General features: G+C 39.1%; 1 protein-coding gene across 1 annotated transcript in view; it reads right to left on the bottom strand.

Annotated features, from left to right (window-relative positions):
* The window catches only part of LOC131045824 (uncharacterized), a 108,010-nt gene that overhangs the window by 52,925 nt on the left and 31,314 nt on the right, over window positions 1–23,771 (bottom strand). Inside the window, exon 3 of the mRNA XM_057979481.2 lies at window positions 9,087–9,121. Within this exon, the coding sequence (XP_057835464.1) occupies window positions 9,087–9,121 (35 nt within the window). The remainder of the gene's footprint in view (window positions 1–9,086; window positions 9,122–23,771) is intronic.

Below are 23,771 nucleotides of genomic sequence, written 5' to 3'. Positions count from 1 at the left end.
CTGAACAAAAGAAGTAGGGAGGGTCACACCAGAAGGCGCATGTTGCTGAACATTCTGAGCAGAAGGAGTCTGCCTTTTATGCCTTTATGGCTAAGAGGTCTTCAGATCATGCCAGGTCTTCTGCTTGGTACATCGACTGTGGTGCCTCACGTCACTTTTCTCATCGGCGTGACTGGTTTACAGACTTCTCACCTTTCAGTGATTCCGTTGTATTTGGCGGAGGTGAGGAGTATAGAGTTGTTGGCAGAGGCACTGTTCAGATACAGTCTGGCGGCAGGACTCTCCTTTTTCTAAATGTGTACTATGTTCTTGGAATGGAACTTAATCTGCTTTCTGTCAGCCAGATTATGAGGAATTCTCCTCAACTAGATGTGGTGTTCAGTGCTCACAAGTGTTCCATCATTGATCGGGAGACTCATCTTACTGTTGCTGTTGGTCTAGAGGATCATGGCCTATATAGGCTTCTTGACACTGGTGATTCTCCTGAAGTGGCTCTGGCAGCTCATGTTTCTCCTCTCAGCACTTTGTGGCATCAGAGATATGGACATCTCAACATTCAGTATCTCTCTCAGCTATCTCGGGAGGGACTTGTTTCAGGGTTACCTGATATTCAGACTCAGCATCTTGGAGTATGTGGCGCCTGTCAAGCTGGCAAACAGCATCGGACTTCATTCACACATGGAAAGTCTTGGCGCGCATCTAAGGTACTTCAATTACTTCATGCTGATATTTGTGGTCCTATAAATACATCTTCTGTTACTGGTTGCAAATACTTTTTGCTTATTGTAGATGATTTTAGTAGAAAGATGTGGGTGTACTTTCTTAAACATAAATCAGATGTATTTAGTATCTTTCAGAAGTTTAAGTCCTTTGTTGAAAAAGAGTTTGGACATAGTATCATTATCTTAGGACAGATAACGGGGGGGAATTTTGTTCTGCTGCATTTTCCAACTTCTGTGATACCCATGGCATCAAACGCCAATTGACTACACCCTACACTCCTCAGCAAAACAGTGTTGTCGAGCGTCACAATCGTACGGTTGTTGAGATGGCTCGCTCTATGTTACAACACAAGAGTGTTCTGAATAAGTATTGGGCTGAAGCAGTGTTTACTGCTGTCTACCTACTTAACCGTTCTCCTACTCAGGCTGTTAAGGGGAAGACTCCAGAAGAGGTTTGGTCTGGTCAGAAGCCTAAGATCAGCCACTTGAAGGTTTTTGGCTCTGTTGCCTATGTTTGGATTCCAGATGCTAAGCGCTCCAAGTTGGATTCCAAAAGTCAGAAACTCATGATGACAGGATACAGTGATCACCATAAGGCCTACAGACTGATAGATATAGACACTGAACATCTTATCTTCAGTCGTGATGTTGTACTTGATGAAGACAGAGGATTCTTTCAGTCCCCGTCTTCTGAGCAGAGTTCTGAGGATCAACCTCACAGTGTTCTTATTCCATTAGGTTCGCCTGATGGGAGGGATGATGCAGAATCTATTTTCGATGATGCACTACCTGAGTTCCCTCCGGAGAATAATCCTCCTCTTGCTGCTCCTGTTCCTGATCCTGAGCCTCCTCCAGCTTCTCCAGATGTTCGCACTTCTACTCTCCGGCCTAAATGGTGGGCCAAGACCATTGGTGATCTCAGGGATACTGAGCTCATTGAGGGTAGAACCTCCCGTAATAAGAGCAAACAACAGCATACAGTCAATTTTGCTCTCATGGCTAACATACAGTGTTTTTGAGCCTCAAACATACTCAGAGGCTAAAGGTATACCTAAGTGGGAACAGGCTATGGAAGCTGAGTTCCAAAGTCTTCAGAAGAATCACACTTGGGCCCTTTCTGATCTTCCTTCAGGGAAGAAGCCCATTAGCTGCAAATGGGTGTACAAAGTAAAATACAAAGCTGATGGAACCTTAGACAATTATAAGGCTCACCTTGTTGCTCGTGGGTTCTCACAGAAAGAAGGCATTGACTATGAGGAGACTTTTGCTCCTACAGCTAAAATGAGTACCATACGGCTCGTTCTTGCCTTGGCAGCCCAGTTCAGTTGGAAAGTCCATCAAATGGACGTCAAGAGTGCTTTTTTGAATGGTGACTTACAGGAAGAAGTCTACATGATGCAACCCCCAAGATTCAAGGTTGCTGGTCAAGAACAGAAAGTCTGTAGACTAGTCAAAGCACTCTATGGTCTGAAACAAGCTCCTCGGGCTTGGTACATGAAAATTGATAAGTATCTGACAGATCATGGTTTTCAGCGGAGTCCATCTGATGCAAACTTGTATATCAAGCATTCTAGTAATGATATTCTGTTTGTAGTTGTCTATGTGGATGACTTAATCATTACTAGCAGTTCAGCACATTTGATCACTGGGATCAAACAGGATTTGTGCCGCACCTTTGATTTGACAGATTTGGGACTTCTTCATTACTTCTTAGGAGTTGAAGTCTGGCAGACTGAGCACAGTATCTTTCTCTCTCAGTCCAAGTATGCCAGAAGTCTTGTGGACAGGTTCAGAATGCAGGATTGCAAACCTGTCTCTACTCCTATGGAACCCGGGCTCAAACTTTCAGCTCAGTCATCCTCACCAGTTGTGGATGAATCTCTGTTCAGGCAACTAGTGGGCAGCCTCATTTACCTTACTGCCACTAGACCTGACATCAGTTTTGCAGTGAGCTACATTTCACGCTTCATGACAGCTCCCAAGGCTGATCATTGGATAGCAGCGAAGCGTGTGCTGCGTTATGTGAGTGGCACTCCTGATTATGGACTTTTGTACACTCGGAGTTCTGATCCTATACTCAGTGGTTACACAGATTCTGACTGGGCAGGTTCGGTTGATGACCGTAAGTCTACAGCAGGGTATGTGTTTAGTTTGGGATCTGGTGCTGTCACATGGACTAGTAAGAAGCAGCAGGCAGTGGCTCTCTCCTCGATAGAAGCAGAGTATCGGGGAGCAGTTAAGGCATCTTGTGAGGCGCTTTGGCTTCGACGAATGCTTGCGGATATGCATGTCTCCCAGGCAGGTCCTACTCCCTTGTTCTGTGATAATCAGGGAGTGCTCAAACTCGCCAAGAATCCAGTCTTTCATGAAAGAACCAAGCATGTGGAAACGCATTGTCACTATATTCGACAGCTGGTTGAAGACGGATCCATCCAGTTGCTGTATGTTCCTACCTCGGAGCAGCCAGCAGACATCTTCACCAAGCCCCTTGGTCCTGATAAATTTGTAAAATTTAGTGGGTCTATAGGTGTAGTTAATAGATTGAGCATTAAGGGAGGGTAATAGAATATTAAAATAATGTTAATTTTAGTATTAATGCTCAATAGTGTATATTCTATTTTAGTTAGATCGTCTTCGATCTTCTCAACAGTTTCTTATTAGAAACTTGCTATTCTTGTAAATATCCTTGTATTATTTAAGAGCGTCTTGCTCATTCTGTTAATAGATCAATTCTTTGAAATCCATATGCTTCTGCATTTGTTTTACTGACATCCATTTTCTGAACACTACTACTCAGAAATAATGACATTACATAAGCAAATACTGATCAAGAACCTGGTTTAATGATGACAAGAGGAAGGATGAATCTCAGCGATCATGTAGGAGTTGTCACCAAATTTTTTTTAAGGCTCCAAGTATGAAATCGCCCCACTAGGAGCTGGCCGCCCAATGCCCTTTTGTTGCAGATGTAATAACAAATAAATGCAGCCCTTCCTCTCCTCCAATGAATGATAAAAATGATAGCCAAGGCCAGCCAAGTTGAATGAACAAGTGCCCACAAAAACCTGCCTCCTCAATCTCAAGTGATGAGCAGAAATGTGTGTCTTAGTAGGTCTGATCGACCCCTATGGCAGATCACGAATAGGACTGTGAATCACCTGCAACTCCTCAAAAGAACACCACCAAATTACTTTCAAGAGATTGCCTATCTCCCCTTGTGGTGCAGTTGTATCATGGATGTCAATTAATCCATATAGCTGAAGCATTCTCCCAACTCGACCCCCATGAATGCTGATGCAAAACACAATAAGCTCAGATATGAAGGACTGAAGTATCCCTCACTCACAAATACAACCCTTCCGAGGATCTTTCACCACCCCAGTTATGCCAATCAAAGAGAGTTATCGTTCTCAATGACTGAAATGATCTGCAAAAATCCTTGGCTCCACAAAGCTCATTAGCACAACAAGAGGTCAACTATTCGATGATCAACCATGAACCAACCTCCTCTATTTATTCTTTTTCTCCAATGGATTGGTCCCCTTCTAGAAGATTCCCTTTTAATTAAAAATTATTTAATTGCACCTTAAAATAATATTTAATTGCACTTTAGATAATATTAAAATATCATTATAATATAAAGTGCAATTGACTTCATACGTGACACCATATGTGAGAATACATCATCTCACAAAATATCATATAAAAATAAAATGTGAAGCCACAAGCAACTGCCCATGCGGCCCTCTCATCAACTCCTTGGCGTACAAGTGTCAAGTAATAGGCCAAACTCCTCGTATGTCTGCGAACTAGTGAGAAGGGGACATTACATGAACCAACCTTGGAAAGTGGAATACATTGATTGTATGTATTATCATTTGTACTTTGCAAGACAGGAGGGTCCTTTTAAATGAGGTCCAAGAAATACAGTACAGAATTTCATAGAGATTAAATAAAGACATTTGCTTTACCAAAGCACATGCACAATATTAGGATCAAATGCCCCAACAAAGCAATAATCGTGGGTAGTGAGAAGAATTATATGAAAAGGAAAATTAGTTAAACAAATAAGATTTGGAAACATCCTAATAAATTAATAATCTCAACTGAGATGATGGCATGGCTCTCATTGCTTCATGAGAGCCCATTATTCATATACAAAGAACACAAAATGGAGGATTGACTAATTAATCAATTTATTAATGAATTAAGCAAGTAATTATGGTTCAAAATTATAAAAAGATGGCCTGTTAATGGGTGAAATTGGGTTTATCCATCTAGTTGCAAGACAAAGATGGTTGAATGGAGTAAGCCTGAGGATGGATGGATAAAAAATAAATTTTGACAGGGCTTCCAAAGGAAGCCTTGTTCCGTCATGTGTAGGATGTGTTGCTCGGGATTGGATGGGAAACATCTTGGCGTTGGGTGCAAAGAAGCTCGCAGATGGCACCAATAACGAAGCAGAGGTTAAAGCCGCTTTGCTCGCCATAAACATGGTGAGCAAATTATCAGTCTCAAAGATCCATCTGGAGGGAGATTCCCAAATCATTGTTAATGCAATCATTAAAGGAGAAACACAGTTTTGGAAACTAAATGAATTTATTAAGATATTAGCAAAAAATTAAAATCATTTTAAAATTTTGAAGTTACACGTACCTTGAGAGGGGGGAACGATGTGGCGAACACTTTGTCCAAATGGGCATCCGCATTTACTTCTGAAGAGGAAGATGAGATTTGGGAAGATATGCGAGAGGTGAGTTTTGAGGATGAGGAGGTACAGAATGAAAGAAAGGCATAGGAAGATTGAATGATATTGATTGTGAAGAGACCTCTGAGGCATTTGAAGCATGTGTGGGGTGTTATATGGAGGCAGTGTAGTTGGCATTTTCATCATAAGCTTGTGGCGGTGGTTGAGGAGCTCAGACAATCTACAAACCATAATGGAGGTTAATTTCTCTCTGCGGATAAAATTGCAAATGCTTGCATTCATTGGGAGAATTACAGACAATAGATTGAAGAACATTTTCAGGATAGAAGACCCAATGTTCTTTCAAATGGTCAAGATGATGTTGGTGAAGAGTATTTGAAGGCGAAATACAGATACAAGACAAACATTGATGTGGTCTCTCTATTCCTCGCCTGGTGCCTGGAGTTGAGCAGTTAGGATGATACCGGATGGATCATGAACAAATGTATCAAAGGAGAATGGTGTTATGGGCTTATGCGTTCATTGCAATTGTTGAACCTGGGGAAGGCTTCAAAGCAACCGGCGGTGACTGGCTCCATGTAGCCGATTTTTCACCTCCATTGTCCCTTCCTGCTTTGGAGTGCCTCATGTGATAAGGAGGAGTATCAGGCTGAAGCACAGGTGGGGTGGAATTTCATTAAAGAATATCTGCAAGGGAAGCGGAGCAAAGGGATAGAAGTTCTGACGCGCAGAAGATAGTGAAGAAGCAGCTGAAATTCAATAGAAAGGATTATTGGGAGAACCAGCCAGAGGCGAAGAAGAAATGAAGATGATTATCAGTATGGTTTTGTTTAAATTTTGTCATATAAGATGTACATTTTGTTAAAATGGTAGTGAACGCAGGTCGAATTGTAATAGCTGTATAATTTGGTCTGGTAGTATGTTTCTGGGGTCGGAGAGCAGTAGGATATTTTTTCTAAAGTTGGGCTGTTGAAAGTCGAATCTGTGATGAATTGAGTTGTTTTGAACCACAAAATCGTAGACAATATATTGTATATTTTTTTATCAGAAATACAAAAATACAACCTTTTTACTATTGTAAAAAGATATTAATTATTGTTTGCTAGCATTTAATTCTGGATGTGAGAATTAATCAATGATATCTACTCTCCATTGTAATCAGGTTATCTATATAACAAGCCCAAATCTTCTTTCTTATCATTCATTCTAATGATGAACCAAACATTTAGTTTGAAATATTGATTATATTATTTTTTGATGCAATCTTTCCAGAAAAACTATGCTCTTAATGAATAGTAACTTAATATGTTTGTAAGTTCAACTAGATAATTTTTGCACAATGCAGTATATAACAAAGGAGATTGCTTTGGAAATGTAAAAACCTAATTATAGATATGTATGGAAAAAGAAATGCTGACCGTAGCCTATTTGAAATTTTACAGACACATAAATTTTCCTTGTGGCCTTTGGTTGGGCGTCTACATTGCTGCTCTAATTATTTTCCTATGTTTTAGAGAAATAAGTGGCTAAGGTTAGAGGGATTGAGCTTAATTGGTTAAAATGTTGGGTTCTCATTGTGGAGACCCAAGTTCAATTCTCCATAGGGACATCTGTAGTGGAATTCTAAGTTGTGAATCTTGGTCTTCCATGGTTGGCTTCTAATATGAAGGTGGTTTCTAAATAAAAGTGAATTTCTAAGTAGTGACTTTTGGTCTTACATAGGCTATTTCTAATGTGTTTGCTCATAAGGAGCTTGTATTGGTCTCATGTTGATGTTCGTATGACCAAGATATTTGTAATTGAAATTCAATTCCAAAAAAAAAGCTAAAGCTATGTCAAACATTTACAATAAGTGTTTTAACGCACAGCCCATTTATAAGAATCAATATAAATGTCGGAAGACGAGATAGCTGGAAAGCACTAGATAAGGGTGTCAAACCAAATTTTGACAGCACCACCAATGGCATCCCAGAAGTGGCAGGAGCAGGTTATTTAGTTAGAGATGTAATTGGGGCCTTTTAGATAGGTCGATCGCAGTATTTAGGGATCCACTCGAACAACGTCACAGAGTGGGAAGCACTCCTTGCAGATCTATCTCTTGTATATAATGCTGATTTGCATGCCATTCTGGTGGAACGAGATCCCCAAGTTTGTGATTAATGCTTTAAAAAGAGAATATTTGGCTAAGTAAATTTGATTCAGTATGTATTCACCACTGTTCTGTTTGCCAATCATGCCTCAGCTCTCTCAAAATTCCCCTCATTAGAAAGTAAATACATTGGGAAGGACTCGTAAACATCATAGAAAAGGAAAGTCCATCTAGAAAAGAGAATATTGATTGAATAAAATCTCCACTCTTGCCCACAAATTGCTTTGATATTGAAAGTGCTATATTGCTAAATTATAATTTTGTGCAATCAATGCAGAATAATGTGTTATCAAGATCGAAGACCTGTGTTGGCTTATTATTTTGCTGTGTTGAGTAGGCTTTGTTTTCTTATGTTCAGAGTTGGATTTGACGACCTGTGTTTGGTTATTTTTGGCATGTTTGATTATGGTGGTTCGGGTTATGGGTGTTGTGCATGATCCCCTTCATAAAGGGGAGGTTTCTGATCATTAGTTAAAGAAAATACTCCATTACCCAAATGTGCCTTTGCTTAGGCTGGTGAAAGTAGTTCTTGGTCCAAATGATATTGTTGATACAGATGTCAGTTGTTCTCACACATCTATTTTGGCAGATTTCAAAGAAAAAAGGGGATGACTATTGTCAATGCAGAGGTCGAGCAATGTATTTGAGAGCTTTTAACTTTCAAGGAGGAAGATGATATTGAGCTTATGGCTGGAGAGTCAATAGGCTTGGTGCTGGAAAAGGGTAAACATGAAGATTCTTTGTGAGGGGCTTCACAGGAGGATACTCAGGTCTTGAGCTGGGATGTGGGCAATCTAATGGACTTGTATCAAGAATTCAGAATGGTTATTAAGCATATGGTTATGTCACCCATATTGCTGGTCTGAAAGTGTCTGTAATTGCATGTCCGGCTATGCTTAAGGTGGTCCCTCTTTTGAGAAATAGAATCCCAAATCAGGCTTATGACCAATGGAGATCTATGCCGGGTGATACGGGTGTGTCACAAAGGGGCACTTCTGAGCTGTAATGAGATGTTTGGATGTGTTCATGGCATGGCGGCTTTAGGGTATTTATGTTTGTTTTTCTGCTTCAGCTCCCTTCCTATTCCTTGCTATGCCTGGGTTGGCTGTTCATGCAGGTTTTTAATTTTCTGAGTGGTCGTATATGTTATGTATGTTTCCTTCTGTGGTCTTCTCTTCTGAGCCTGTCAACCCCTGCATGGGTATTTGCAACAGGAGTTTTGTTTTTTGTATATTTATTATGCTGCCATTGCATTGGGATGAAGCCCCATAATAGAACCCAATATTATTATCAAAAAAATATATCAAAGAGAGCAAGAAAAATCAGTACTGAATCCAAAGAAGCAGCAATCTTGAGGACGCCAATAACGCATTTGATTCTATAGCACACAACTACAATATCATAAAATGTCCTAAAAGGAAACAAATCAATCTAATCTTCACAAGAAACACAACCATGCCTCCTTGAACTTAGAAATAAGGAAAATGCTTGCATATTATTAAGGTACCTATTCTTGCAGCCTTCCAAAAAAAACCTCGAAACCTGTCCAAAAAGGCAAACATTAACTAAAGTGATTATTTGAATCAACTTTTTCACCTTTGTATAAGAATAATGGCACAAAAACAAAGAAAAGATGGAAAAATGAGCATCCAAGGTTCACAAAGGAAAAATGCATGAAATTCAAATATAATATAAACCATGAACTGACAGCATCATAATTTAGCATTTCACAGGGTTAGATATATGTGCAAAATATTTATCACATTGGACCTAGAGAATGATTAACAGCTAAAATACAATAGACACTAACCATAAAAATGATACAAGATAAATTCATCTCTAAATTTATATCATTTCCAGACTAAATTTTTAAAAAAACCTGTAATTATTATTAGGAGTAAGGGTCAAAAAGATACAGGAAGTAAATAATAGTTCTTATTCTCCAGCTATGGTTAGGAGGGAAAAAATAGTTCTTATTCTCCGGCTATGGTTAATCATTATTTGCCATCCCTAAGAGACATACAGGATACTTTCCCTTTTCAATTATTTGTAAATGTATCTTATTGAAAAATCCAACAGCTAAAAGAGGGCTCATTTAAGAATACCACCATCTTGGCCAAATGCCATGAAATAGAAAGGCTCAGAAAAGGTCAGTCTACCACTATTATCTAAATCTTCAATGATGAAAGGGATTGCATTATAATATTAGAGAGGCATGTCCAAGGTGTTTTAGAACTTATTTGGTTAATCCACCTCTTCCATCAGGATGGAAATCAAAACAATATTAGGATTCCCAATATAATTGTGTTCCACAATATATTCCTTGGGGATTTCCAGTCACTATTATCTTGTAATGTCCCCATTTGGGAATTTCCTTAATTTAATACTGAAACAGCAATTCCAACTTAAGGTGAGAACTGTAATACAAAATTTATCCAAACTGAGGACATTTTATTATAATATTTAAATTAAAATTTTAAGAATAGTTTGGAAAATAGAACTTATCTTCCAATTAATGCTATCATTTCTTTTCTTCTATATTCGCCAAATGTCTTTCCTTTATAACTGTAAAATTCCCTCCTTTAACTCAGCATCAATACTGCATAATTCTAACACTATATTTGCATATATCTTCTGTAATGTTCCCCTATGGTATCTTGATGTAAAACCCTATCTGATATATAAATATAAACTTGAAATGTGCCCGCTGTTATTTTTGCAGTGCCTAGTCTTGTCCTATATACAATACTGATTCCAACTATCGCGTAGAAGGATATGATGGTTTAACGTTCCTTATGTCTTTATGCAAAGTATATAATGATATCAATTATAGTGATACGTCTGTCCCTGTTATGAAGATCTGTGATTGCAATAATGATAATGACGTTGTCTCTGATATCATCAATCTGCATTTGCCACACTATCGTTGTCTCTAATATTTCACCATATACAAACCACCGTATTATTGGCACGGGGTCAATTGCTCCATTTCGGTGATCCAATAAAGATCCCCATAAGAAATTAGAACTCCCTTTAATAATGAAACAAAAGATATTCTGCACTTGGCAGGACTGTTTCGATATTGGTAATCGATTCCCGTATATTAGAATAATATCTTTCTCTTTGTGTTATTAATGGTCATTTAAGTTGTTTCTAATTCGCCTCTAGTTAACGATTGTTTCTTTTAGAAACATCATCTTTGTAACTCTATTTAAAGGAGCTTTGTCTCCTTGATTAATTGAACAACATCGGTTCTTTGAAATCCATATGCTTTTGCATCAGTATTATGGTATCAAAGCCTTGGTTATTTTCGAAATAATTTTTCAATTAAAAATTCGTCATGAATTTTTAACAGTTTTTTTTGAAAAATTTCTTTGTTTATTCGAAATTGCTACTTTGGCAGTTCGTTTTGGCTGCAACTACTAGGGTTTTCTCGCTATTTTCTGCCCTCTCCTGCGACCCATCTCTCCTGCATTTCGCACAACCACGTGACACGTTTTTTTCCCGCCTGCAGATTTTTTTTCTGCCAATTTTGGATGGAAATCTGCATTTTCAGCTAGGGTTTTGACCCTCTAGATTCAGTCGAAAAAAATTTCTGAGCATAGATTCGTGGTGGGTTTTTCGAGATCTCAACTGGGTCGTCGTCAAAATTTTCTGGGTGCCTCGATTTTTGAGCCAGCAGATCCAGATTCTGACAGCAGATTTGTTCTGGGTTTTTTGCAAGGATTTCTGGATTGTCTCCGGATTTTTCTGGATCAGCCGGAATTTTTTTCTTGAAATTTGTGCCCATCGTACTTCATTTTTGAAGTCTGTACCTGCATCTGCCTCTGTTTTTGCATTGGGATTTGAATTTTTTGAATTTTGTGCCAGCGCCTCTTCTCAATTTTGTATTACCGTAGGCTCCCAATAGGGTGCCTATGGCATTTTCCCCACTAGGAATGATCCCGACTAGATAAGAAATAGAGATAGTCCCTTCCACCATATTCTCCGTCTCTCCTCCCTTAATCTATAAATTGCTGTCCTCCTTGTAATCGATATTTCCATCTCCTTTATGTACCTTGCGATGAGATATATTGGGAGAAGTTGTTTCCTTCGCAGCCTTTGACCAAATCGTGCCTCTTCCTTACACTTAATTTGTCATTAGTTAATTTACTAATGCAGATCGAACTCCTCCTCTTGGACAACGATATTATAAAAGATAATCTCTTGTGTGGGGGTCAACTGGAAGTATTCTCTTGACAGCAGTTACATAGAAGATTATTGCTTCTTCCTTGATCACCCATAATGTAACTTGTGGGTGACTAATTGGCCTATCAGCCTTAGTTACATTAAATGTGCAAAATTAAATATAACTTGTAATTTGGTCTGGCCCTATAATGGGTGATGTAACTTGTGAATAGGGCTAACCCTATATTGAACATTGTAACTTGTAAATGCAATGGGGCTGACCCTATATCGGGCGCCAAGTTAAGGTCATCATATTATTATTAATTGATTATCCTTGTGAACCGACCTAGGATGAATTAGGTGGCTAAGATCACATATATATACAAGGTTCATTCATTCATCATTACACACAATGGAAGACATTGAATTACATCCTTGATCAGCAGCGAAATTATCCAGTCAGCGAATATAACTACAAGGACAGCAAATTGCATCATAAAGATCAGCGAGCATGTCCCTAGGGCAGCGAATTCATCTCCAAGAACAACGAACTAATTCTGGAGCAGCGATTATCATTCATGGTCAGCGAATTGACTCCTTGATCAGCGAATGGTCCTAAATCATCTTCAGTCAAGTATATTGCAGATAAGTTCATCATACTGCTGTGAATATGCTGATGTTCATATTGCTTCAAGTGTTGAAGTAAACTTGTAAAGTCACATATTGATTATTGCCTAATATAAACTAAGATTAATTGCTGGGTTTTTCACCTCCAAGAGGAAGGTTTTCCCAGGGTACTCTTGTGTTCTGTGTGTTCATTGTGTTATTTCTGATTATTGCTATCAATCTGATCTAAAATTAACAATGGGGATATCACAGTCTCCCCTCCTTGGAAATGCTTGCCCTCAAGCATTCATAAAAATCACTGATTCAAATGCCTTTACATATAAATCCATTTATTATCAAGCATAAAGATGGGGACATGACAGTCTCCCCTCCTTGAAGATGCTTGCCCACAAGTATCTTAAATTCTGTCATGAGGGTCCTTGACTTTGAACCCTTAGTGAGGATTTGTAAGAATAACCTGAAATTACATTATGAACCACATATGCAAATATACATATATACATGTCCCATTGTACGGATTAAGCAACTACTTCATACAGAATACAAGCATATTAATGTTTGGGAGGAAGAGACGGGATGGGATCACTTAGAGTTGTTTCCCCACTAAGTCCAAAGTTGGTTGCTTCTTCCCTCCCCTTGCTTAGCTGGAAGGCTCCTACTCACTGTCCCATCAAGGCCTCATCCCCCTAAAAGCACTTGCCATCTTGTGTAGTTGGAGGGAGAATGTAGCCAGGTTACTTGCCTCTTATGAGCCCCTCACAATCTCTCTGCTCAATCTCAAGCCCACAACACAAGATGGGTTTTATACAATTAATCTTTATGCATTCCCTCTTGTAGGATCAGGGGGAAGACATAAGGGGACTCTTCAATTGTAAGTACCCGCTTTTAGGTTACTCACGAGCCCCTCGCGACCCATCTCTTACTCTTCAAGCCCTTTCCCAAGATGTGTTTTATACAATCAATCTTTATGCATTCCCTCTTGTAGGATTGGGGGGAAGACGTAAGGGGTGACTTGAATCTTCAATTGTAAGTACCCGCTTTTAGGTTACTCATGAGCCCCTCACGACCCATCTCTTACTCTTCAGGCCCTTTCCCATAGTATTTAGCATGCATGTGAAAACAGGAAGTATACATGTCAATGCATGAAGACAACGAGCATACACAAAGTATACACTTGTACAAACACAGAGCATACACTTGAAAACATGAAGCATGCACATGGATATCTACAAACATGGAGCATACATGCGAATACACATATTGCTAGATTCTTTTTCCTTGACTAGAATGATTCATTGATTCATCTTTACCCTGCAGGATGGCAGGATCATAGCTTTGATACCACTGTAATGTCCCCATTTGGGAATTTCCTTAATTTAATCCTGAAACAGCAATTCCAACTTGAGGTGAGAATTGTGATACAAAATTTACCCAAACATCAGTAATATACTTAAAATTTCAAGAAAAGTTTGGAAAATAGAACTTATCTTCCAATTAATGCTCTCATTTATTTTCTTCTATATTTGCCAAATGTCTTTCCTTTATAACTGTAAAATTCCCTCCTTTAACTCAGCATCAATACTGCATAATTCTACGTCTATATTTGCATATATCTTCTGTAATGTTCCCCTATGGTATCTTGATGTAAAACCCTATCTGCTATATCAATATAAACTTGAAATGTGCCCGCTGTTATTTTTGCAGTGCCTAGTCTTGTCCTATATACAATACTGATTCCAACTATCGCGTAGAAGGATATGATGGTTTAACGTTCCTTATGTCTTTATGCAAAGTATATAATGATATCAATTATAGTGATACGTCTGTCCCTGTTATGAAGATCTGTGATTGCAATAATGATAATGACGTTGTCTCTGATATCATCAATCTGCATTTGCCACACTATCGTTGTCTCTGATATTTCACTATATACAAACTACCGTATTATTGGCACGGGGTCAATTGCTCCATTTCGGTGATCCAATAAAGATCCCCATAAGAAATTAGAACTCCCTTTAATAACGAAACAAAAGATATTCTTAATTTATCTCTTCTGATGATGTCTTATATGCCTGCACTTGGCAGGATTGTTCTGAGATTGGTAAATCGATTCCCTTAGGCTCCTGATAGGGTGCCTACGGCATTTTCCCCACTAGGAATGATCCCGACTGGATAAGAAATAGAGATAGTCCTTTGCATCATATTCTCTGTCTCTCCTGCCTTATTCCATAAATTGCCATCCTCCTCGTAATCGATATTTCCATCTCCCTTATGTACCTTGCGATGAGATATATTGGGAGAAGTTATTTCCTTCGCAACCTTTGACCAAATCGTGCCTCTTCCTTACACTTAATTTGTCATTAGTTAATTTACTAATGCATATCGAACTCCACCTCTTGGACAACGATACTATAAAAGATCATCTCTTGTGCGGGGGTCAACCGGAAGTATTCTCTTGACAGCAGTTACGTAGAAGAATATTGGTTCTTCCTTGATCGGTGTTGTCACCTTATGGACTTGCTTGGGTCGTGGATGACCGCCAGATAACAAAATTGCAAGCCACGAACATAGAATGTCTACCTCGATACAACTCTCTGCCCTGATAATAATATCACACAGAAAGAATATATTTGCGGGTAAAATATAATCCCAATTATCGCAAACCATACACAAAATTAATTAAAGGCTCAATAATATTTGCCTCAATTTGTATCATTATCTATTATTAATCAGCTTGTTCATATGACAAAAGACATGTCTTGTCATGTATTCTGTATACTGTCATCTTGTTGTGGTTACCCATATATACGTATATATTGATCCCTGTTCATGAATGTGTCTCCCACGATAATGATCGATGGTCGTAATAGAATATTAAAATAATGTTAATTTTAGTATTAATGCTCAATAGTGTATATTCTATTTTAGTCAGATCGTCTTCGATCTTCTCAGCAGTTTCTTATTAGAAACTTGCTATTCTTGTCAATATCCTTGTATTATTTATGAACGTCTTGCTCATTCTGATATTGAATCAATTCTTTGAAATCCATTGCGTGTCTCGCATTGTTTTATGGTATCAGAGCTATAGGAGAAATTTTTTCGAAAATTTTTTAATCCTAATTTCCAATTAGTGGAAATTTTCGAAATTATTTTCTGAAAAAAATTCATTAAAGTTTTTTGCCTATCTTCTGGGGTGGTATCGTCGGTTTTTTTCTTCCCGCGACCTGTGTTCTCGACCTGCAGGGTCGTCGCGTGTTGCCGCGACCTGTGTTCTCGACCTGCAGGATCATCGCGTGTTGCCGCGACCTGTGTTCTCAACCTGCAGGGTCGTCGCGTGTTGTCGCGTCCTGTGTTCTCGAACTGCAGGGTCGTCGCGTGTTGTCGCAACCAGTGTGCGACGTCGCGGACTTCGAACACACTCCGGCGTCGCCTCCACCGCCCCCGTGACTTGCAACAAACTTCGGTGTTGTGCGCGTCTACAGGCTTCGGCGTCACCACCTCCAGCGTTGCCACCTGCAACTCGCCCCCTCCGCAAACGCGTGATCTGCACCCCGCGACCTGCATCTTCGGCGACAGCATTTTTCGATTCAGGTGTTAACTTTCAGTTTTTATCGAAAACCAATTTTTTCTTGCAGATTCGTGGTGGGTTTTTCGAACCCTATTCTGGGTAGTTGTCCGTTTTTTATGGGTGCCTCGATTTTCGTGCCTCGATTTTCGAGCCCACAAATTCAGATTCTGACAGAAGATTCCTTTTGGGTTTTTCGCACAAATTTGTGGGTTGTCTTTGGATTTTTCTGGTTTAGCCGAAAAAAATTTTGGGAAACGTGCAAATGGCTTCTCTCACCAATCTCATGTTAGAAGGCAATCAATGCTTTAATGGTCACAATTACAACATCTGGAAACAGCGTATGTTGACCATTTTTGAATATAGGCGTCTTGACCAGCTTGTTTTGGGAAAAGAGCTCAGTCCTGGTACACCTGGTGCAGATCAAGATAAGTTTGATGAACGCAATCGGGAGGCAGTTATGCTTCTCAAACTCTCAGTGACTGATGATCAGTTACCGCAGATTCCTTCCGGCAAGACAGCTTCCGACATCTGGAAGCATCTGAAGGAACTGCATGAGACATCCGACAAGAGCCGAGCATTCTTTCTAAAGAATCAGTTGTTCTCCATTATGATGGACGAACGTATGTCCTTACAGGAACACCTTACGAGGATTAAGGACATTCGAGATCAGCTCGAAGCTATTGGTCAGACTATGGAGGAAGAAGACATGGTAGTAATCACTCTAAAAAGTCTTCCGAAATCGTATGAACACTTCATTGAGACCCTCAATATTACTTCCACTAATGTTGATCTGAAGTTTTCAGAATTGTGCACCAAACTTCTACAGAAGGATCGCTAGAAACAGCAGTTTGGTAGTGGTACTACATCAGCCTCTTCGGAAAATGCCTTCACAGCCCAATCCTTTCACAAGGATAAAGGCAAATTTCAGTCCTCTCAGTCTTCTCAGCAGAAAGGCTCTTCTCAGACACAGGATGGAGCTAAGAAGAAGAATGTGCAGTGCAATTACTGTCACAAGTACGGCCATATGAAGAAAGATTGCCATCAGAGGCTCGCTTCTGAACAAAAGAAGCAGGGAGGGTCACACCAAAAGGCGCATGTTGCTGAACATTTCGAGCAGAAAGAGTCTGCCTTTTATGCCTTTATGGCTAAGAGGTCTTCAGATCATGCCAGGTCTTCTGCTTGGTACATCGACTCTGGTGCATCACGTCACTTTTCTCATCGGCGTGACTAGTTTACAGACTTCTCACCTTTCAGTGATTCCGTTGTATTTGGCGGAGGTGAGGAGTATACAGTTGTTGGCAGAGGCACTGTTCAGATACAGTTTGGTGGCAGGACTCTCCTTTTTCTGAATGTGTATTATGTTCCTGGAATGGAACTTAATCTGCTCTCTGTCAGCCAGATTATGAGGAATTCTCCTCAACTAGATGTGGTGTTCAGTGCTCACAAGTGCTCCATCATTGATCGGGAGACTCGTCTTACTGTTGCTGTTGGTCTAGAGGATCATGGCCTATATAGGCTCCTTGACACTGGTGATTCTCCTGAAGTGGCTCTGGCAGCTCGTGTTTCTCCTCTTAGCACTTTGTGGCATCAGAGATATGGACATCTCAACATTCAGTACCTCTCTCAGCTATCTCGAGAGGGACTTGTCTCAGGGTTACCTGATATTCAGACTCAGCATCTTGGAGTATGTGGCGCCTGTCAAGCTGGCAAACAGCATCGGACTTCATTCCCACATGGCAAGTCTTGGCGCGCATCTAAGGTACTTCAATTACTTCATGCTGATATTTGTGGTCCTATGAATACATCTTCTGTTACTGGTTGCAAATACTTTTTGCTTATTGTAGATGATTTTAGTAGAAAGATGTGGGTGTACTTTCTTAAACATAAATCAGATGTATTTAGTATCTTTCAGAAATTTAAGTCCTTTGTTGAAAAAGAGTCTAGACATAGTATCATTACTCTTAGGACAGATAACGGGGGGGAATTTTGTTCTTCTGCATTCTCCAACTTCTGTGATACCCATGGCATCAAACGCCAGTTGACTACACCCTACACTCCTCAGCAAAACAGTGTTGTCGAGCGTCGCAATCGTACGGTTGTTGAGATGGCTCGCTCTATGTTACAACACAGGAGTGTTCCGAATAAGTATTGGGCTGAAGCAGTGTTTACTGTTGTCTACCTTCTTAACCGTTCTCCTACTCAGGCTGTTAAGGGGAAGACTCCAGAAGAGGTTTGGTCTGGTCGGAAGCCTAAGATCAGCCACCTGAAGGTTTTTGGCTTTGTTGCCTATGTTTGGATTCCAGATGCTAAGCGCTCCAAGTTGGATTCTAAAAGTCAGAAACTCATGATGACAGGATACAGTGATCACCATAAGGCCTACAGACTGATAGATATAGACACTGAACGTCTTATCTTCAGTCATGATGTTGTATTTGATGAAGACAGAGGATTCTTTCAGTCCCCTTCTTCTGAGCAGAGTTCTGAGGATCAGCCTCACAGTGTTCTTATTCCATTAGGTTCGCCTGATGGGAGGGATGATGCAGAATCTATTTTCGATGATGCACTACCTGAGTTCCCTCCGGAGAATAATCCTCCTCTTGCTGCTCCTGTTCCTGATCCTGAGCCTCCTCCAGCTTCTCCAGATGTTCGCACTTCTACTCTCCGGCCTAAATGGTGGGCCAAGACCATTGGTGATCTCAGGGATACTGAGCTCATTGAGGGTAGAACCTCCCGTAATAAGAGCAAACAACAGCATACAGTCAATTTTGCTCTCATGGCTAACATACAGTGTTTTTGAGCCTCAAACATACTCAGAGGCTAAAGGTATACCTAAGTGGGAACAGGCTATGGAAGCTGAGTTCCAAAGTCTTCAGAAGAATCACACTTGGGCCCTTTCTGATCTTCCTTCAGGGAAGAAGCCCATTAGCTGCAAATGGGTGTACAAAGTAAAATACAAAGCTGATGGAACCTTAGACAAGTATAAGGCTCACCTTGTTGCTCGTGGGTTCTCACAGAAAGAAGGCATTGACTATGAGGAGACTTTTGCTCCTACAACTAAAATGAGTACCATACGGCTCGTTCTTGCCTTGGCAGCCCAGTTCAGTTGGAAAGTCCATCAAATGGACGTCAAGAGTGCTTTTTTGAATGGTGACTTACAGGAAGAAGTCTACATGACGCAACCCCCAAGATTCAAGGTTGCTGGTCAAGAACAGAAAGTCTGTAGACTAGTCAAAGCATTCTATGGTCTGAAACAAGCTCCTCGGGCTTGGTACATGAAAATTGATAAGTATCTGACAGATCATGGTTTTCAGCGGAGTCCATCTGATGCAAACTTGTATATCAAGCATTCTAGTAATGATATTCTGTTTGTAGTTGTCTATGTGGATGACTTAATCATTACTAGCAGTTCAGCACATTTGATCACTGGGATCAAACAGGATTTGTGCCGCACCTTTGATTTGACAGATTTGGGACTTCTTCATTACTTCTTAGGAGTTGAAGTCTGGCAGACTGAGCACAGTATCTTTCTCTCTCAGTCCAAGTATGCCAGAAGTCTTGTGGACAGGTTCAGAATGCAAGATTGCAAACCTGTCTCTACTCCTATGGAACCCGGGCTCAAACTTTCAGCTCAGTCATCCTCACCAGTTGTGGATGAATCTCTGTTCAGGCAACTAGTGGGCAGCCTCATTTACCTTACTGCCACTAGACCTGACATCAGTTTTGCAGTGAGCTACATTTCACGCTTCATGACAGCTCCCAAGGCTGATCATTGGATAGCAGCGAAGCGTGTGCTGCGTTATGTGAGTGGCACTCCTGATTATGGACTTTTGTACACTCGGAGTTCTGATCCTATACTCAGTGGTTACACAGATTCTGACTGGGCAGGTTCGGTTGATGACCGTAAGTCTACAGCAGGGTATGTGTTTAGTTTGGGATCTGGTGCTGTCACATGGACTAGTAAGAAGCAGCAAGCAGTGGCTCTCTCCTCGATAGAAGCAGAGTATCGGGGAGCAGTTAAGGCATCTTGTGAGGCGCTTTGGCTTCGACGAATGCTTGCGGATATGCATGTCTCCCAGGCAGGTCCTACTCCCTTGTTCTGTGATAATCAGGGAGTGCTCAAACTCGCCAAGAATCCAGTCTTTCATGAAAGAACCAAGCATGTGGAAACGCATTGTCACTATATTCGACAGCTGGTTGAAGACGGATCCATCCAGTTGCTGTATGTTCCTACCTTGGAGCAGCCGGCAGACATCTTCACCAAGCCCCTTGGTCCTGATAAATTTGTAAAATTCAGGGGGTCTATCGGTGTAGTTAATAGATTGAGCATTAAGGGAGGGTAATAGAATATTAAAATAATGTTAATTTTAGTATTAATGCTCAATAGTGTATATTCTATGTTAGTCAAATCGTCTTCGATCTTCTCAGCAGTTTCTTATTAGAAACTTGCTATTCTTGTAAATATCCTTGTATTATTTATGAGCGTCTTGCTCATTCTGATATTGAATCAATTCTTTGAAATCCATTGCGTGTCTCGCATTGTTTTAGGTCGCTCTTCTCTAAACCGAATCCTTCAGTTGTTTCATTGTCACTAGATTTTGTATCCAATTGAAACGGCATATATACTTGTTCCCGTTCTTTCAAAACCCAAACAAGGGCCATGTCTGAATCCTCCTAGCTACGGTATTATTCGTTGTTGTATTAAATAAACTCTCATTATTGCTTTCCATTTAGAGAATCATAGGCTCTATACTATCATCGTGGCTTAACTTATAGCCTTGATACCATTTCCAACACTATACTTAACTTTAATCATTTGTCCTTCGTATCATTTATAAAGATAATACAAGGAGCTTTCTCAATATCAACAATATTTGATGAGGTTCAATATGGAGAGTCGGAGACATCACATATCTAATCTCTTAGGTTCTTGTATTCAATTGGCATGGTAACCAGAGCATTTTTAGGATACTCAATGAAAATTTGCTTCAGGATTTCCAAACAAGTCCCGAATCAACCATACGAACACAATTACAATAAAATTGGAGATCGATACCACTCAGAACAATTTAAGGGAAAAATTAATAAAAACAAAGTAAATGAGTACAATATTAATGCTATCACTGAGGCAGGTAGCTTGAGTATGGTAGTAAAAAGGAGCAGCAAACATGTTAGAGACATGGTTATATTCTTCATTAGCACTAAAAGCGATTGAGTCTGTTTTTCATTGCTTAGCTCCATATTACTCCTTAAAGTTTCTTCATTTGACATTATTGGTTATGAACTTATAAAAGCAACAAGACAGTCACAACAAAAAAGAAGTAGGAATTGTCATTTTGATATCTATATCAGGCCAGAGAAGCAAAAACAATACAAAAGAAGCAAAGACATTGTATGTACCTCACTTGCAAGTTCAAAAGTATTGACAATGGTTACATAGTTTTTTCCCTTCATATCAAATTTGCATAGGAATATCCTGCAGTTTTGGAATCAAAGTTTTGTTTGGATAGTTCTAATTATCTAAAATTTTATAGTCAAGCCCTTGTTTTGCATATTTACATGTTAGGGTTTGTTCCAAGAAAAATACTCTTGAAAGCCTAGGTGAAAGCATGAGGCTAAAATCATTGAGCATGCAAAGATTACAAAACAAAATCATGAAGAAAAGAAAAATGGGTCAACTTCAGGAAGTGTCAAGGAGATGAAAAGGAACTTGGCAAATTTTACGGCCAGCTGTGATGCAGTACTAAAAGGAACAGGTGTTGAGCTGCAGAAACTCTCATCAAGTAAAAGGTTTATGGTAGTACATATCAACCCCTGAAAATCCTCACATTTCCCCTCCTGAAGTTTCAAGATTAATTAGAGAAGAGGCCTTTGGGACTTGGGTACTTTCTTTTTGTCTATGAAGATTAGTTAGAGATGAGCCCTTTGGGACATAGTACTTTCTTTTAGTCTATGAGATGCAATATGGAAGCCTCATTTTGCTTTGTCAAGAACAATCTTTTTATGAGCGGCAGCAATAACAGTTGAATTAAATTATTAATACATGAACAGGAAAGCAATAACTTCAGACATCATAAATTGGATGAAATAAAATACAGGATGTCCATACTAATAAATTAAGAATGTTCTTCATTACTTCCCATTAAAATGATAATACATAATAAGACCTGGCTAATACTTACAGGACCACAGTGGTATTTTGAAAGAGGTAGAATCCTTTTTATACCAAGAGGATCCAATAGAGAGGCAAAGGCAATAGGATTGGCTGAGGAGCTTAAAAACGTCATTTCCCTAGTCCTTCCTTCTTTAACAGTGGAGAGTGATTCCTAAATTATAATCTATTAATCAATGCTATGACCATAGACTAAAAACCTAGATGTAAAACTAAAGATAATCATTAAGAATGCCTCAGACTTCATCCCAAAATTAACTTTGTTCAGATTCAAGCATTGCCTAAGAGCGGTAAACCTAGAGAAGCAAAAAATCCCCAAAAAATCCCAATTATACCTGACATTTTACAAAACTGTCCCACAATCGATCTTTTCTTCCAAAAAATCCCATCTTTTTAAATAATCGTTGACTGCAATTTTCAACATTTTTTTGCATTTAAAGCACATTAAATTGCATCTAAAACCTCAATCAATCTCCCGCCAAGTTGCAAAACCTTTGAAACTTGGGAAGTGGTGAAATATTTTATGAATAGTGCAGTTGTGCGATATTTCTAGGGCACAATTACAAACAGGAGCTCGTTGGGATATGCATAGAAGGCACAACCAGTTGCAAATTTGCAAGGAATCGAGAAGCAATGCATTTGAGTCAAAGGTAGGCAATTTTTGTTGCAACACTACTGCAAATGCATCATATAACTTCACGCCATATAAATAGTATTTACACGACTCAACCAACACATACACATAGATGAATAAATTGTTCAATATAATTTTCAATGTGCACATCACAAGGATATTTCAATTTAAATTAACAAGATAATAAATGTTAAATCTATCTTACTTTGGTTGGCCTTCGATCCAAAGAATATTTTAATGTTATGACAAGTGAATGATCAATATTTTGAGGTTATATCTTCACTCGCTATCATACTTCATATTTTGTGTCTACTTTATCATGGTTCAATTTTATCTATATTCAAATGCTAGGATTTTTGTCAATACCATTAATAAGTTGTCACAAATGGTTTAATTTTGTGTCTACTTATATACATCGAATGTTAAATAAAATTTTCAATGTGCACACCAAAAGGATCTTTCAATTTAAATTAAGATAAAAAGCATTAAATCTATTTTATTTTGGTGAGGTTTCCATCCAAGGAAAGTATTTTACTGTTTTAACAGGTGAATGATCTATATTCTGAGATTATATTTTAGCTCATTGTGTCTACTTCATATTTTATGTCTACTTTATCATGTTTTAATTTTATGTCTACTTCTTATCTTGATTTTCTGCACAACTAAATTGTTATTGTGAAGATTGGTTGGTTATTTGGTCCAAACAACATTTGATGGTCTATCTTTTTCTACGGTGATAGCCTTGTAAATTAGTTCTCTGGAAAGAAATAATCCATATTCTTGGCTAAATGGCTTGAATTTTATACTAATCTAGGCTCTCTATCATATCATCGCTTTGCTTGATGAATATGACAATGCTATAGTTTCATTTTTTACATAGTCTCGTTACTAGAAGTGAAGAGGTAATGTTATGTGTAGGTCATCTTTGTCCTCATAACAGTTATCATTCTCTCAAGTTGTACATAAAACCTTGGCTGCATAAAAACATCAACTTTATGTTTATTTATAACTCAATACTGCACCAAGA

The sequence above is a fragment of the Cryptomeria japonica genome, chromosome 5 (genome assembly GCF_030272615.1).
Source record: "Cryptomeria japonica chromosome 5, Sugi_1.0, whole genome shotgun sequence".
NCBI lineage: Eukaryota > Viridiplantae > Streptophyta > Pinopsida > Cupressales > Cupressaceae > Cryptomeria > Cryptomeria japonica.
Note: the sequence above shows the minus strand (reverse complement) of the source record. Positions and strands in the feature narration are given on the sequence as shown.